Genomic DNA, 14,213 nt, shown 5'->3' on the forward strand with positions numbered 1-14,213 from the left:
TGGAGCATGCTGGTTCCATCAAAGCTGAGCTCACATACAGTATATCTCTCTTTAGTGTCCGCACCTCTACTGTGCGATGCGTTCCCCTTCCTTAGATACTGGTGTCCATTACAGCAGACACACATTGGAACCATACCGCCGGGCTGTATGTCATTTGGAATCTGGCCGTAAAACAAAAAAAAGTTTTGCGTATTAAATTGGTTTTAATGGCCAACCTGTTTTCAGCCAAAAGATAGCATTCAATTTCTCTTGGGCAGAATGTCAACGTTTTCATGGGTGGGTATTAGCTTACCAGCCCGATCATATCCCCTCTATTTGTTTAGTCATTGCAGCTTTGGTTTGTGCCATTCTCTGGGGGCCTGAAGAAGAGAGTATCGCTGAGCTATAAAGAAGAAAAAAAAATCCCTTGTGACTAATTTCTTACATATTCCCTGTGCGGTGTTTAAGAAAGGATAACAGTAATAGTGATATTGCGGTCAACGTAGATTTAAAACCCCGTACTAAAATGTCAGAAAATTGAGGCACAAAAGGGAAAATGTGGTCCTGGAGAAAATCCTTTTATGCCACGGTGTGTTAGTAGGATCTTAACAGTCCGAGAGCAAAAACCCGCCATTACAGGCCAAAGTCATAGCATCAGTAAGTAATTTCATCCTTATACCACGTGTTAAATTGAGAAGATGCATCCCGTTCCACTCAGGGTGCACTTCGGCATAGCACAACAGCTCTGTTGTGCTGAGCCTACATGTGTCAAAGATTATGACCTCAAGTCAGCAAATCAGCCTGGTCTTGCATAAAACCCCAAACATACAAGGGCACACACACACACACACACATACACACACACACACACACACACAAACATAGACACACATGCACCGTCATGAACATACAGACACACACACATATATAGGGGGTCATGCACGTACACACACACACACACACACACACACACGCATATCCAAACTCGCGCGCACATACACACACACACACACACACACACACACACACACACACACACACACACACACAGACATGCTGTGTCGGCAAACAGACTCCAGCCTGCTCTTAAATGTCAGAGCAGGCACCCATCTGAATTGGCACCGAGCACGGCAGTGTGGGAACGTGTTGCATTAGTGGCCTGTAAAGTCATGGGGGTGGGGGGTGAGGTGGGGGCTGCAGGATCTGTGACGGATAAGATCCAGGGATCCTGGTCCCGCCACCAATTGCCTTAGGACAAGCCAACCCCCCCTCCTCCTCCCCGCACACACACACACACACACACACACACACACACACACACACACAACACAAACACACACCACACACACACACAAACACCCAGACTCCCTGCCTCTTGCGCACGCAATGTATAATTAGCCAGCATTCCTGCCTACCTCTTTTAAAACAGGCCGACCAGATGCGTCCCTGGTCAGATCGCTGGTCTCACTTGGCTACCTTTGATGGTTCCATCTGACTTCCCCCTCCTCCTCCTCCTCCTCCGACCACCCCACCCACCCCCACCCCTTTCCGCCACCTCCCCCTCCTCCTCCTCCTCCTCCTCGCCTCACCAGCTACAGCTCTCCTCCCCTGCAATAATCTAGTTGCTGAGGGGAGAAAGGAGAGATGTTTGCTGGAGGATAAAACTCACCCCTTCTTCTTTTCCACTACAGTGTGCATTTACACCACGTCCCATTAAACAAGATGGATGTCCTGTGTCTGGGAGTGGGCTGGCACGCTCCGCGCAGACAGGGCCTCCTTCATGATGGCCTGGGGAAAGAGGTGTGTGTGTGTGTGTGTGTGTGTGTGTGTGTGTGTGTGTGTGTGTGTGTGTGTGTGTGTGTGTGTGTGTAATGAAGCGGGGGTCAGGGCCACCGGAGGTTGGGATCAGGCTCGGACTCAACGAATGGTGAGAGATGGGATGGAATGGCCGGGCTGGTTTTATCCGACGGCCAAATGTTACGTGAACGTCTTACCGGGACCGAATGCTCGCTTCCCTTCCCTCACAACATAGCCGGCTCTGCAATGCAGCGTTGGCTAGTACCCTGCCCCTGGCATGGAGGCTGCCAGTCCCTTTTACACATTCACCATAAGCCCTTCATGGGCACATTCACCATAGTGTTGGCACAAGCCCTTAATGGACACATCCACCCTCAAAACAAAACAAGAGCAATGCATGGTAGAGACTACACGCCTATACACATATATCACTGTCGCCATTTTTTCCCTCTGGATGCAAGGAAACTGGGAGGTTAGTCATCTATACCATAAACACGCTGCTTCCAGGCTGTCTCGCGTATGTTTCGCGGCATGCTTCTCAACACACACACAGAGCACCACTTGAGGGCTTTTAAGCTGGCCCATGTGCTCTGTTTGTGTAGGATAAGTCTCTCTTCTCTCGCTTTTTCTCTCTCTCTCTCTCTCTCTCTCTCGCTTTCTCTCTCTCTCTCTCTCTCTCTCTCTCTCTCTCCTTTTTTATCACTGCATTTATATATCCCTGCAGTGTGTCTGGCAGGGGGGAGAGAGGCCCATGTTTGGATCCAAAGGGGAAGCAGAGATGGGATGGGCGTCTGGACTGGGGTAGGTTCTGGTTCTGGTCCTGCTCAGTGGACTTCTCCAAGGAAAGCTCATCTGTCTCAAGCGTCTCAACACCTCAAGACAAAACACAACAACATCTTAGAAGCTTTTTTTGTTTTTTAATGAAAAAATATGCCCTATAATTCATGTTTAAAACTGGATTTATCTACCATACAGTTTTGTAATTCTGCACCTTGACTAAGGGGCTTTTACAGATGCTAAAATATATGAATGTGAAGCTGCAGGAACTCATTTGTTCACCTGGATTCTATACGACAACAAAAGAACATTATCAAAAGTAACCCCCAGCTAAGGTTGTTATCAATACGCCAAGAAGAAGACTTCTTCACCAGCATTAGCAATCAGACTGATCCCATCAGAGACCTTGATAACTCTACAATGATTAATCTGTGCATACATGATAAGTCTATCACAAACATCTATTACAAACATGATTCCTTCCACTGAGACATAAATCTCATTTCTCAACCCTGGATTACATGAGGATTCATGGCAAGCCTTCAAAGACACACATATGAACGTGTATGTGTGTGTGTGTGTGTGTGTGTGTGTGTGTGTGTGTGTGTGTGTGTGTGTGTGTGTGTGTGTGTGTGTGTGTGTGTGTGTGTGTGTGTGTGTGTGTGTGTGCACGCGCGCGTCCACCCCAGTCCGAAGGCCTCACTGGGCCCCCCGGCACTAAGCCCGAAGACTAAGCCACGTTCTTTTGGAAGCGCTCTTCGTGTTCTGAGGAGAACGAGAGCCAGCGCTGGACAAAAAGAGTTCATTGACAACGCCTGTAGTTTACGGAGAGTTCAAAGCCCCGGGTTGAGTGACAGAGAAATGAGGTGGCCACTTGGTTCGGCGGAGTTATGCCAGTGCGGTCCGCTCGATAAATCTGTGTTTTATTCCCTAACCCGTCCAGACAATCCTGCGACTGTGTGATTGACGGATCGGCGACTTTGACGGGCGAAAATCAGAGCTGGGCGTCAGGCCTTGTGCTTTCAGCGGCTCGAAGCTTCGAGCCGAGATGCAAGAGGCGGGGGTGGGGGGGTTTGGGAAGCGACTGCGACTCCGAGCTCGACGCCTCAACTTCCTGAAGCCCTCTCGAGTCTGGTCGAACGGAAACCGCATGGAAAAACACGCTCAACCTTCGTGCACTCCGCATTTGAATTTTTCAAATAGAAAAGCTATATCGGAACACAAGACCGCACAAAGCGAGCCGCTTTCCTATTGGGGTCTTCCAGTTATATAAATAAGAAGTTCAGGCGAGTTCAGTTCAGAGGAAATTCAAAGGAGGATTCACTACCTCTTGCTCAAGACATGTCAAAGCTTATTAAGCAAACAATAACGCCTTTGCCAATCAGGGGGAAGCACTCACACACAAATCACACACAAACACACACACACATACACACACTCTCTTTATCTGCCCCATGCCTGTTAGCAATCATGGGAACCACGACGATAGCAGGGAGACAGTGCTGTTTCTCCCCAGTTCTCGCAATGGTCGTCAGTGCTAAGTAATGAGGTCAAGGGTTACGCATACATCTGGTCCTCCATACCTCTGAGTTGAACTCTCAGCCGGGTAGAAAGAAGGCATTAACTCAAAGAAGATGCCGGGTGTCGCTGGCATGACTGTTATCCCCCGTGAGGAATGTGTGTCTGTGCATGGGTGTCAATGAGGCCTTTTTTTGTCTTATGTCTTGCTTTCTCTTTGTTTTTGGCCCGAGGTAAGGTATTGGATTGGGGGGGTATTTCTTGGAAGAAATGGATTTAGAAGATGATCCTGAACCTTGTACACAGCGAATTCAATCAATCTCTGTGTTTGAAATGTTCTCTGATCTTCAAACCACTTTGTCTCATCCACAGGTCATTGAGATTCCTCCGATGGTATCAGATAGATAAATTCCGCATTGGGGGGAGAGACAACCAGTGGCCGAAGATCGCCACAACAGGGTCTTTCTGAACGACACCTCGGCCACCGCGGCCTGGTTTTGATAACTTGAACCGAGAACAAACTGTTTCTTTCCCTTTGAAGGGGTTGATTTAAAGAAGGCCTGCTGGCACGCCATAAAACTTCCTGGCGGTTACGTGATGATGTAACACCCATAAACGAGCGCCAGTATGAGAGAAGCGGGCGAGGGAGAAGCAAACACGGGAGGACAGACAGAGAAATTAGGCAACGGTGTCTGCTTTGTGTTTGATTTGTTGTCTGGAGGCATCTTTTTTCCCCGCAACGATCCAAACCAATGAGCTCATTTCTGCTAAATGGCTTGCAGAGAGTCTTTGACGAGCAGCAGCCAATGAACGATATTATGAGCCGTCCAAATAAAACCTAAAAATACCTGGACCTGAACACCACAGCAACATCCTCAATATACACGCCCACCATCCTCATTGGGCATCACTGGGACAGAGATGTCAGAAATGTGCTCCGTGGAGGAAGCTATTCCCAAGAAAAACCTGCGAATCTCTGCGTTACTTATCAGAGCGAGAGAGAGAGAAAGTCTATGAAGATGCTGAGGTCAAAAGGAATGAAGAGAAACATTGACACTAACCTTTTGTACATCAACCACTCCTCATAAGTCACTTTTATTGCTTGTGTGGTTGGGATTTCCCACGAGGGCCATAAATGGGCACTAGAACCACTGACAGAGGGAGAGAGAGAGGAGGAGAGAGGGAGCGAGAGAGAGAGAGAGAGAGAGAGAGAGAGAGAGAAAAAAACGCTCTTCAAGAGGGTGCCATCCATGCAGCTGTAGCGGGAGCCATACTTATAAATTCACACGTTCGGAACACATGGCCTTGCTGTTGCATGGTGTCAGTCATGCGCCCGCCGCTGATTATACACAGCGTGGCCAAAACGGCAAGAGCTGTCAGTTGTCAGAACGCAGAAAAAAATAAATGTGGCGAATGGATTTTTTTTTTAAAAACTGCAGAATTATTGTTTTTAATTTACTTGCAATACATGATTTTAATTGCATGTCATTATGTTGCACTGACGGGTGAAATAAACAGAAGGAACAGAGCTATTGTTCTGCTGTAAATGTCACGAGTCGCAGTCCAAAGAGAAATTTACAACGAGAAACTTGGTTTCTGCTCAATGCGGGATCATAGCTTTGAGCTGTTATTTTAGAATACTAGTGCGTCTACAAATCATAGAGTTGCTTTCACAGAGGCAAAGGATTGTCAAGTATGGTCTGTTGAGCATCAAACTAGATGACCTAGCCAAGATGTTAGCACTGATTTTCATCTTCTGTCGGCCTGCTGAATGGGGCTTGTTACAATTTGATGATTGATGAGGTATTTAACATTGCACATCCAGTCCTACCACTGCAAAACCATAAAAACCAAAAGAACAAAATCCTTCCCACTTGACGATCTTCCTAATGTGTCTGGATGTTGATCCAGTGACTTCCAGCACTGATTTCCCAAGTCTTCTCTGGCTGGGTCATTACATTGCATTGGTCTACATCTCCGCTACCTGTACCTCTCTCTCTCTGTGCTAATAATAATCAGCATGATGCCAATGTTTTCTCTGTGGCACTATCTAACCTTCCCCTTTGACTTCAAAGCATTCGCTCCATGTCTGCTATGTATTCCTGTGTATCTCCTGCAATATTCATACGCAGGCAACTGCCTTGCCCTCTCAGTAATGTGCTCCATGTATAGATGTCCAAAAGTGCACTCTACTCTACAGAGTGCACCAAGGGCAAATTGCACTATTCATTATGGTACATCATGCATTACAGGACCGTAATGCTGCAGTGTCACAGCAACATCCCCCCCCCCCCTTACACGATGAAGCGGTGCCTGGGTGCCTTAAGCAGTGAGTAATGGGGTGTTTCAGCTTCAGATGTATGGCGCAGCATACAAATCTCCTGCCATTATTGAGGCCCTCGCAGACCGCCCCCTTACATCAGTCTCACCCTCCTCTCCTGCAGCGCAACAGGAGCAATTGATTCTGGCTTTGAAACACCTAGAGCTAACAAGGATCATCTGTATCCCTGATCACCCGCCATTAGATTAGGCCGACCCCTGGAATGGGGTGACACAGGGAGAAATGGGCGCTGGCCTGACCCTCTCCGTTTGATGTGGTGGCCGCAGACTTGACACACTGATTGGGGAGAGGACCCGAGCGCTCCAGGCTTCTGGCCGTCCAACCGGGAGTTGAACCCCTCGGCTGCGCTGAGCTCAATCACAGCTGTCAGGGCACTAATGATGCTCATTAGGCCCCTCTCCGTCCGAGCAGCATTTAACTTTCAGCTTCACTTTACTCTTCCCAAAACTCTCATAAGGAAGAAAAAGACTCCTAATCATGTTTTAGATTCATCATTTTGCACGTGTCGTTTAAAAAAAGATTCGATATTGAAAACCCCAATGGCTATCAAACAGTTCTGAGATACAGAATGGAGTAGACTGTGTTCGTTTCAGTTTTTTTCTCTCCTTTTCTGAACTCTCTTTCTCTTCCATTTCGTTCTCTTCTTTCTCTTTTTGTGAAAGGCTGTGTGGAACAGAGGTGCACACCACCACTGGTGCCATGCTCATTCAGAGATATCTTAGGAGAGACGAGCTTCCGAGAGAAAGAAAAAACAACAATGTGATACTGAACAGATGGGTTGTGAAAGGGAATCGAACAATATGGGTAGTATTAGATTTCAAACAGCACATAGGTCTTTTGTGGAAGGAGAGGGAGAGAGGCAGAGAGGCAGAGAGAGACAGAGAGAGGGAGGGAGAGAGAGAGGGAGGGAGAGAGAGACAGAGAGGGAGGGAGAGAGAGAGACAGAGAGGGAGGGAGAGAGAGAGACAGAGAGGGAGGGAGAAGTAAGCCTCGTCAGAATGTTCAAACAATACCTCTGATTCAGAAATTGCAACATCAAACCGCCAAGCCACCTTGTCACACTAAATCCATCAAATGCGCCCAAGTAAAGCGCATACACACACATCTGCACACTTGAATGTTCATTCCTCTTGATGTGACTGACCAGGGCGCTAACACTTAAAGCCCAGACACCACCAACATCCCTCTCAACCTCCCCCCCGCCACCCTGCATCTAAGTCATCCGGCTTTGAACAGATATCACAGACTCGTTAAAGACCAGACACAGGGGCTAAATGATCCTTGTGGTTTTGTCCTCGCAGACATTACATGGCTCTTTTAATTAGCGCGCGCTCTCATCTTCCTCCTCAAGCCCCCCGAACGTGTAAACAGTGAGCCCCCGTCCGCGGCAACATCAAAGCGCCGGGCGTCTGCACGCCCCAAACAGCCTGCAATTTGGTAGGCAGGCGCTCTCCAGCCGCGCTGTATGATTTCCCCCAGCGTAATGACATGGTATTTGGACAGAAGCTGCTGTACAAATTGTAATCCATAAAATGGATGGAGGGCCTCAATAGTATGTTAACATGCAACATTACACTGTACGAGTCGGGTTTAATTGTAAATCATTTTTGCATGGCTGGTCTGAGGCTTATGACTGAGCTGTAGGTTCTGCTGGGCCCCGGAGAGAGGCACGTCTGGTGAGAGGCACGTCTGGTGAGAGGCACGTCTGGGTGAAAGGCGACCCCGTGTGCAGTTCACGGCAGCTGAATGGACCCGCTCTTAGGTTTCGCTGAGAAGTTCGAAAGTTATGAAGTTAAAAAGCGGGGCTAGGGAGACATAATGGCCGACTGTGTGAGGTGTGTGTGTGTGTGTGTGTGTGTGTGTGTTTGTGTGTGTGTGTGTTTGTGTGTGTGTGTGTGTGTGTGTGTGTGTGTGTGTGTGTGTGTGTGTTTGTGTGTGTGTGAGGCAGCAGACACCGACCGTTCTCTGCCGTCTCTCCTGCATAGCTCATTAAGATTTGGCATCATTCGCCAGGGCTCCATCACTCTGCGTTTATGACTGGACAAACACACACAGAACACCACACACGCTGATGACCTTGCAAAATGAATGTTTGTGTATACACACACACACAAACCGAGTCATACAAACACCAACCACAAACACACACACACATGCTCACCCACACACACAAACACACACAAACACACACACACATCTCTGTGAGGACAGACAGACGCACAACCAACGAAATGACTAATTCAGTCTAAACAGTCAACAGGGACACAAAGCCTCTCATTCAGTGTATATTTGAAGATACAGTTGGACAAGAATAATGTGATAGGGCCAGGGTATTTTAACAGGGTATCTTAACAGGGTATTTTAACAGGGTATCTTGCTCAGGGGTTTTCATACAGTTTCCCTGGTACAGCGAGGGGATTCACGAGGTGCAGATTGACGCACCAAGTCCTTTCCCTTCGCGATTCGTGATTCCCTCCTGTATTACAGTGTTACTCTGCAAATATCTCTGTTATGACAGTCTCATTGGCACTGTATGCGTGGCTAAATCAATACGCGTCGTCCTCTTTTCACACGTTCCTTGTTTTGTTTGGGATGTTTGGGTGCAGCAGAGAGGCAGCTCTCTCAGGCGCCTGCGATCAGGACTCCCATTTCTCAGCAAAACACACAAGAGGGCAGCTTATCGTTCGCAGTTGTGCCTGGAAAAATTAGACCCAATCTCTTTCAATCTTTCCTTGTTATTTCCCGCACCTCTCCCCCGGCCCCCCCCCCCCCGATCGGACGAGCACACGGAGTACACCACTGCTACCTCGTGGGCATATGGTTCTTTCGCAATCACACCAAACTGCCCGACCACCACGAGAAGCGAGTGAGTAAAGAAAAGCAAGAATCCAATCTGTTGTGGAGAAATGATTCATTCGCCACCATAAGCAGCTCCTCTCTCTCTCTTTCTCTCTCTCTCTCTCTCTCTCTCTCTCTCTCTCACCCTCTCTCTTTCTCTCTTTTCCCCCCCCACAGACATTCCAGGGCCCAAGCCACACTTAGATGTTTAAAGTGGATGCAGCCGGCATGTGCATTCCCCCCTCTGATACTCGCGGTGCATCAGGCGGGAACATTATTGCCAGTACGGCCTGTGCCTTCAGGTCATTGTGGGGGCTAATGACAACCGCATTATATGCACATGTGGTAAGTCACTGGCAGGGACCCCAAACATGAGGATAAGGGAGGGGGGACTGGTATGGGGTGTGGGGGGTGGTGGGGTGAGGGCTGTTTTCCACCTCTGCAGTTGAGTCTGTTGCGCAGTACAAAAAAAAAAGAAGGTGAACCACTTACTGTAACCCATTTGGCACGCAGCATGCACCAACACACTAACATGAGAGACGAGACGAGCGGTTTGACTGTGCACCAACACACTAACATGAGAGACGAGACGAGCTGTTTGACTGTGCACCAACACACTAACATGAGAGACGGAGACGAGAAGAGCTGTCTGACTGTGCACCAACACACTAACATGAGAGACGAGAAGAGCTGTCTGACTGTGCACCAACACACTAACATGAGAGACGAGACGAGCTGTTTGACTGTGCACCAACACACTAACATGAGAGACGGAGACGAGAAGAGCTGTCTGACTGTGCACCAACACACTAACATGAGAGACGAGAAGAGCTGTCTGACTGTGCACCAACACACTAACATGAGAGACGAGACGAGCGGTTTGACTGTGGACCAACACACTAACATGAGAGACGAGACGAGCTGTTTGACTGTACACCAACACACTAACATGAGAGACGGGCGAGAGACGACACGAGACGAGACGAGCTGTCTGACTGTACACCAACACACTAACATGAGAGACGAGAAGAGCTGTCTGACTGTGCACCAACACACTAACATGAGAGACGAGACGAGCGGTTTGACTGTGGACCAACACATTAACATGAGAGACGAGACGAGCTGTTTGACTGTACACCAACACACTAACATGAGAGACGAGACGAGCTGTTTGACTGTGCACCAACACACTAACATGAGAGACGAGACGAGCGGTTTGACTGTGCACCAACACACTAACATGAGAGACGGAGACAAGAAGAGCAGTTTGACTGTGCACCAACACACTAACATGAGAGACGGAGACAAGAAGAGCAGTTTGACTGTGCACCAACACACTAACATGAGAGACGAGACGAGCGGTTTGACTGTACACCAACACACTAACATGAGAGACGGAGACAAGAAGAGCAGTTTGACTGTGCACCAACACACTAACATGAGAGACGAGACAAGCTGTTTGACTGTGGACCAACACACTAACATGAGAGACGGGCGAGAGACGAGACGAGCTGTCTGACTGAAACTCTAGAGCGCCTTGTTCTTCTCCTGTCACCACACTCTGCTTCAGACGCCCGACTCATTTGTGATTTGCAAACAATTTGCTGCAATTAATAAGCCCCTCAGTTTAATTGGCCTGTGCTGTGCATTCACACGCGAGAGCGAGAGAGAGAGAGAGAGAGAGAGAGAGAGAGAGAGAGGGAGGAAAGGAGGCTAATTGAAATACCTACAGCCATGTCTTGCTGAACCCCAGTGTCTGAGTCTCCCCGTCTGCAGCGGCCCGTGCACATGGGCCCCATATGTCAAAAGCCTTTTTTATTAGGGCAATGTGCGCCCAACACACACTCACTGAAACGCACACACACACACACACACACACACACACACACACACACACACTCACTGAAACGCACACAGGGGGGAAACACCGCGCCAAGAGTGTGGTAGCCAGGTGCTCTTTGGGGCTGAGTTGAGCGAGCGACAGGGGGGGTGGGGGGGGGGAGTTGTTCAACAGTTACAAAGACGAAGGGGAAAAAAGGTACGTGGCACCCAGGGAAGTGTTGAGTTTAAAATTGAATGACAGTGGAAGGGGAAGGGAGATATCGTTTACATGTGGTTTGAGACTGAAGCAAGCAGGAACGCGTGTGTGTTTGATTGTGTGTGTGTGTGTGTGTGTGTGTGTGTGTGTGTGTGTGTTTCATTCACTGGCGCAAACCAAGAATTCGCTCACTGCTCAAAATATCTGAAGGGGCTGAAGTGATAATGGTTTAAAGTTTAAAGCATCGCAACCCAATGTTAACAATAAGCAAGGCATTTGGTCTCGTCCGAGAGAAACTCCTTTTTTTTTGGTTTGTTTGAGAGAAGAGTGCTCCTCTGGTGATATTTAATTGGTTCCAGCAGAATTGAGAACCGAATGAGAACTTTGCTCCGAAACTTTAAGCACAAACATGCCGCGCCACACTGCTGTCCAAAGGCCCTGCACTGCACACGCGAAGCAACTCTAAACAGGCTGCCCTGGTGCCCACTGTAATACCAGGTAAGGTTCTTATTATCTGTGGATGTTAGGGAGTCAAAAGAGAGAGAGAAAAAAAAAAGAAAAAGAAAGAAAAAAATCAAAGGAAATAGGAGGGAGAGCAGTACCCATTCTAGTGGGGGGGAAAAATACCGTTTTTTTCCCCCTGGCTCTATAGAACCCACATGTTTGAGTTGGTGAAAGTACACCACAATCAGTTATGATACATGTACATGAAAATTAGAAAGGAAAAGAGGGAGGAAAACAGAGAGAGACACAGGGAGGGAGAGAGAGAGAAAGTGGGAGAACATAAAAAAAAACTTGTACTCACTGAACGGGTCCTTGTCGTTCTTGGTCCCGTTGACTTTCCCGTTTTTATCAATCCTGAGAAAGTACTTCTGGTAGGAGAAGAGCTTCCTCCTGCGGACGTCCCCCTGCAGATGGTCGTAGCTGCGTACATGCCTGCCCACCACTGCCGTCGCAGAGGATGAACCGCTGCTGCTGTTGTGGTTGCCAGGGCTCCGGGGCGGTCGCGTGGACCGGTGGCCATCGTGGCAAGAGGCAGCGGGCAGCGCGCACAGGACCAGGAACAGCAGCAGCAGCAGCAGGACGGAGGTAGAGGAGGAGGAGGACGACGAAGAAGAAGAAGAAGAAGATGATGGTGATGGTGATGATGAAGAGGAGAAGAGGCAGGACAGCGGACCAGAGCAGGCGACGACACCTTTAGTCACTTTCCATCTGCACATTGTACTGGAGCGTGGAGGAGGACTGGGAAGAGCCTCACAGAAAGGACCATGCTGGAGAGCTGGATGGGTGAACGGTGGCGGCGGCGGTGGCGGCGGTGGCGGCGGTGGCGGTGGCCGAGGACCGAGACTGCGGCCGGAGGAGGCTTGGCGCGGGACGGCCGTCGCGGCGGATGACGCAGATGCAGACACGGTGGCTTGTTCCTACACTGGCGCTGAAGTGGGCTCCCCTCGTGTCCGACAGGAATGTGTCAACATCCATAACGCGGGGGCGCCTGCGATGGGGGGGGAGAGCCGTCACCTCTCACCCTGCCTCCTTGCTCCTGTCTCCTACAAGGAGTCGCTCTCGCTCTCGCTCTCTCTCTCTCACGCGCTTCTTCTTTCCCCAGTTGTGTAAAATCCACTCAGGAACTTTTAGTACCTCTCTGGAGATAAAGTGCTAGTGGAAGGAGGAACAGTGGGGGAAAAAAGGGGAAGACGAGGTAAAAAAAAATGTCCTAAAACAAATATTTTCAAAAGAAAAGAGACAACAAAAAGAGGCAAAAAAATATTTCAAACAAGACACCAAATCTGTTCTAAATGAAAACTTCAGACAATCCAGAGTTTGTGAACGAGGGAATAGAAGAAAAAGTCAAAAGAATCCTTGCTCTTTTCAGTGGGCTCTCTCTGAAGTAGCGTCTCTCTGTAACTGAGCCACTGTGCCTCTCCGAGCGTCTCTCTCTAGCTCCCTCTCTCTCTGTCTTTCTCCGCTCTCCTTCTGTCCCTCTGGGAGTGTACCTCTCTCTCTATCTCTCTCTCTCTCTCTCTCCTTCCCTCCCTCTGGCTCTCTGTCTCTCTATCTGTGGCTGTGCGTCCCGGGCTGCTGTGCTGCGCTGTGCGGTGCGGTGCTCGGGGGAGCTGTGGTGTGTGTGTGCAGCCGATCTCTCCCCTGTAAACTGACTGAGCCGTGCCACTCTTCTCACCTTATGTATCCTCTGCAAGCCCCCACATGGAATCTCCTCAGCTAACAGTCTCCTTTGATGCTCTACAGTGTGCGTGTCTCTCTCTCTCTCTCTCTTTCTCTCTCTCTGTGAGTGTGTGTGTTTTGTTTGCTTGTGTGTGTCAGAATGAAGGGGTGGGGGGATTGAGAAGGGCATTTCTCTCTCTCTCTCTCACTCCCTTTCCCTCAGCACCTCTCTCTCTCTCTCTCTCTCTCTCGCTCTCTCCTCCAGCCCCTCCTACCAGTCTAACTTCCATTCAGGCTGTACGCTTGCAGAGTGCTTCTCTCTCTCCACAGAGCAGGTCTCCTGTCCACCTCTCTCTCCCTCTCTCCCTCCCTCTCTCCCTCCCCTCCCAGACTCTCTGTATATCTCTCTCCACAGAGCAGGTCTCCTGTCCACCTCTCTTTCCCTCTCTCTCTCCCTCCCCTCCCAGACTCTGTATCTCTCTCTCTCCACAGAGCAGCTCTCCACCTCTTTTCCTCTCTTTCCCTCTCTTTCCCTCTCATTCCCCCTCCCAGACTCTCTGTATATCTCTCTCCACAGAGCAGGTCTCCTGTCCACCTCTCTTTCCCTCTCTCTCTCTCTCCCTCCCTCCCTCTCTCTCTCCCTCCCTCCCAGACTCTCTGTATATCTCTCTCTCTCTCTCCACAGACCAGGTCTCCAGTCCACCTCTCTTTCCCTCCCTTTCTCTCTCCCTCCCTCCCAGACTCTCTCCCTCTCTCCCAGAC

General features: G+C 49.3%; 1 protein-coding gene across 1 annotated transcript in view; it reads right to left on the reverse strand.

Moving 5' to 3' along the window:
• fgf10a (fibroblast growth factor 10a) overlaps positions 1-13,863 on the reverse strand; it is a 23,645-nt gene extending 9,782 nt beyond the window's left edge. The window contains exons 1-2 of the mRNA XM_031578307.2: positions 13,468-13,863; positions 12,094-12,944 (exon numbers count right to left, since the gene is read on the reverse strand). Of these exons, the coding sequence (XP_031434167.1) occupies positions 12,094-12,508 (415 nt within the window). The 5' untranslated portion in view covers positions 12,509-12,944; positions 13,468-13,863. The remainder of the gene's footprint in view (positions 1-12,093; positions 12,945-13,467) is intronic.
• Between the last annotated feature and the right edge of the window lie 350 nt (positions 13,864-14,213).

Source organism: Clupea harengus, chromosome 12, assembly GCF_900700415.2.
Source record: "Clupea harengus chromosome 12, Ch_v2.0.2, whole genome shotgun sequence".
Classification (NCBI taxonomy): domain Eukaryota; kingdom Metazoa; phylum Chordata; class Actinopteri; order Clupeiformes; family Clupeidae; genus Clupea; species Clupea harengus.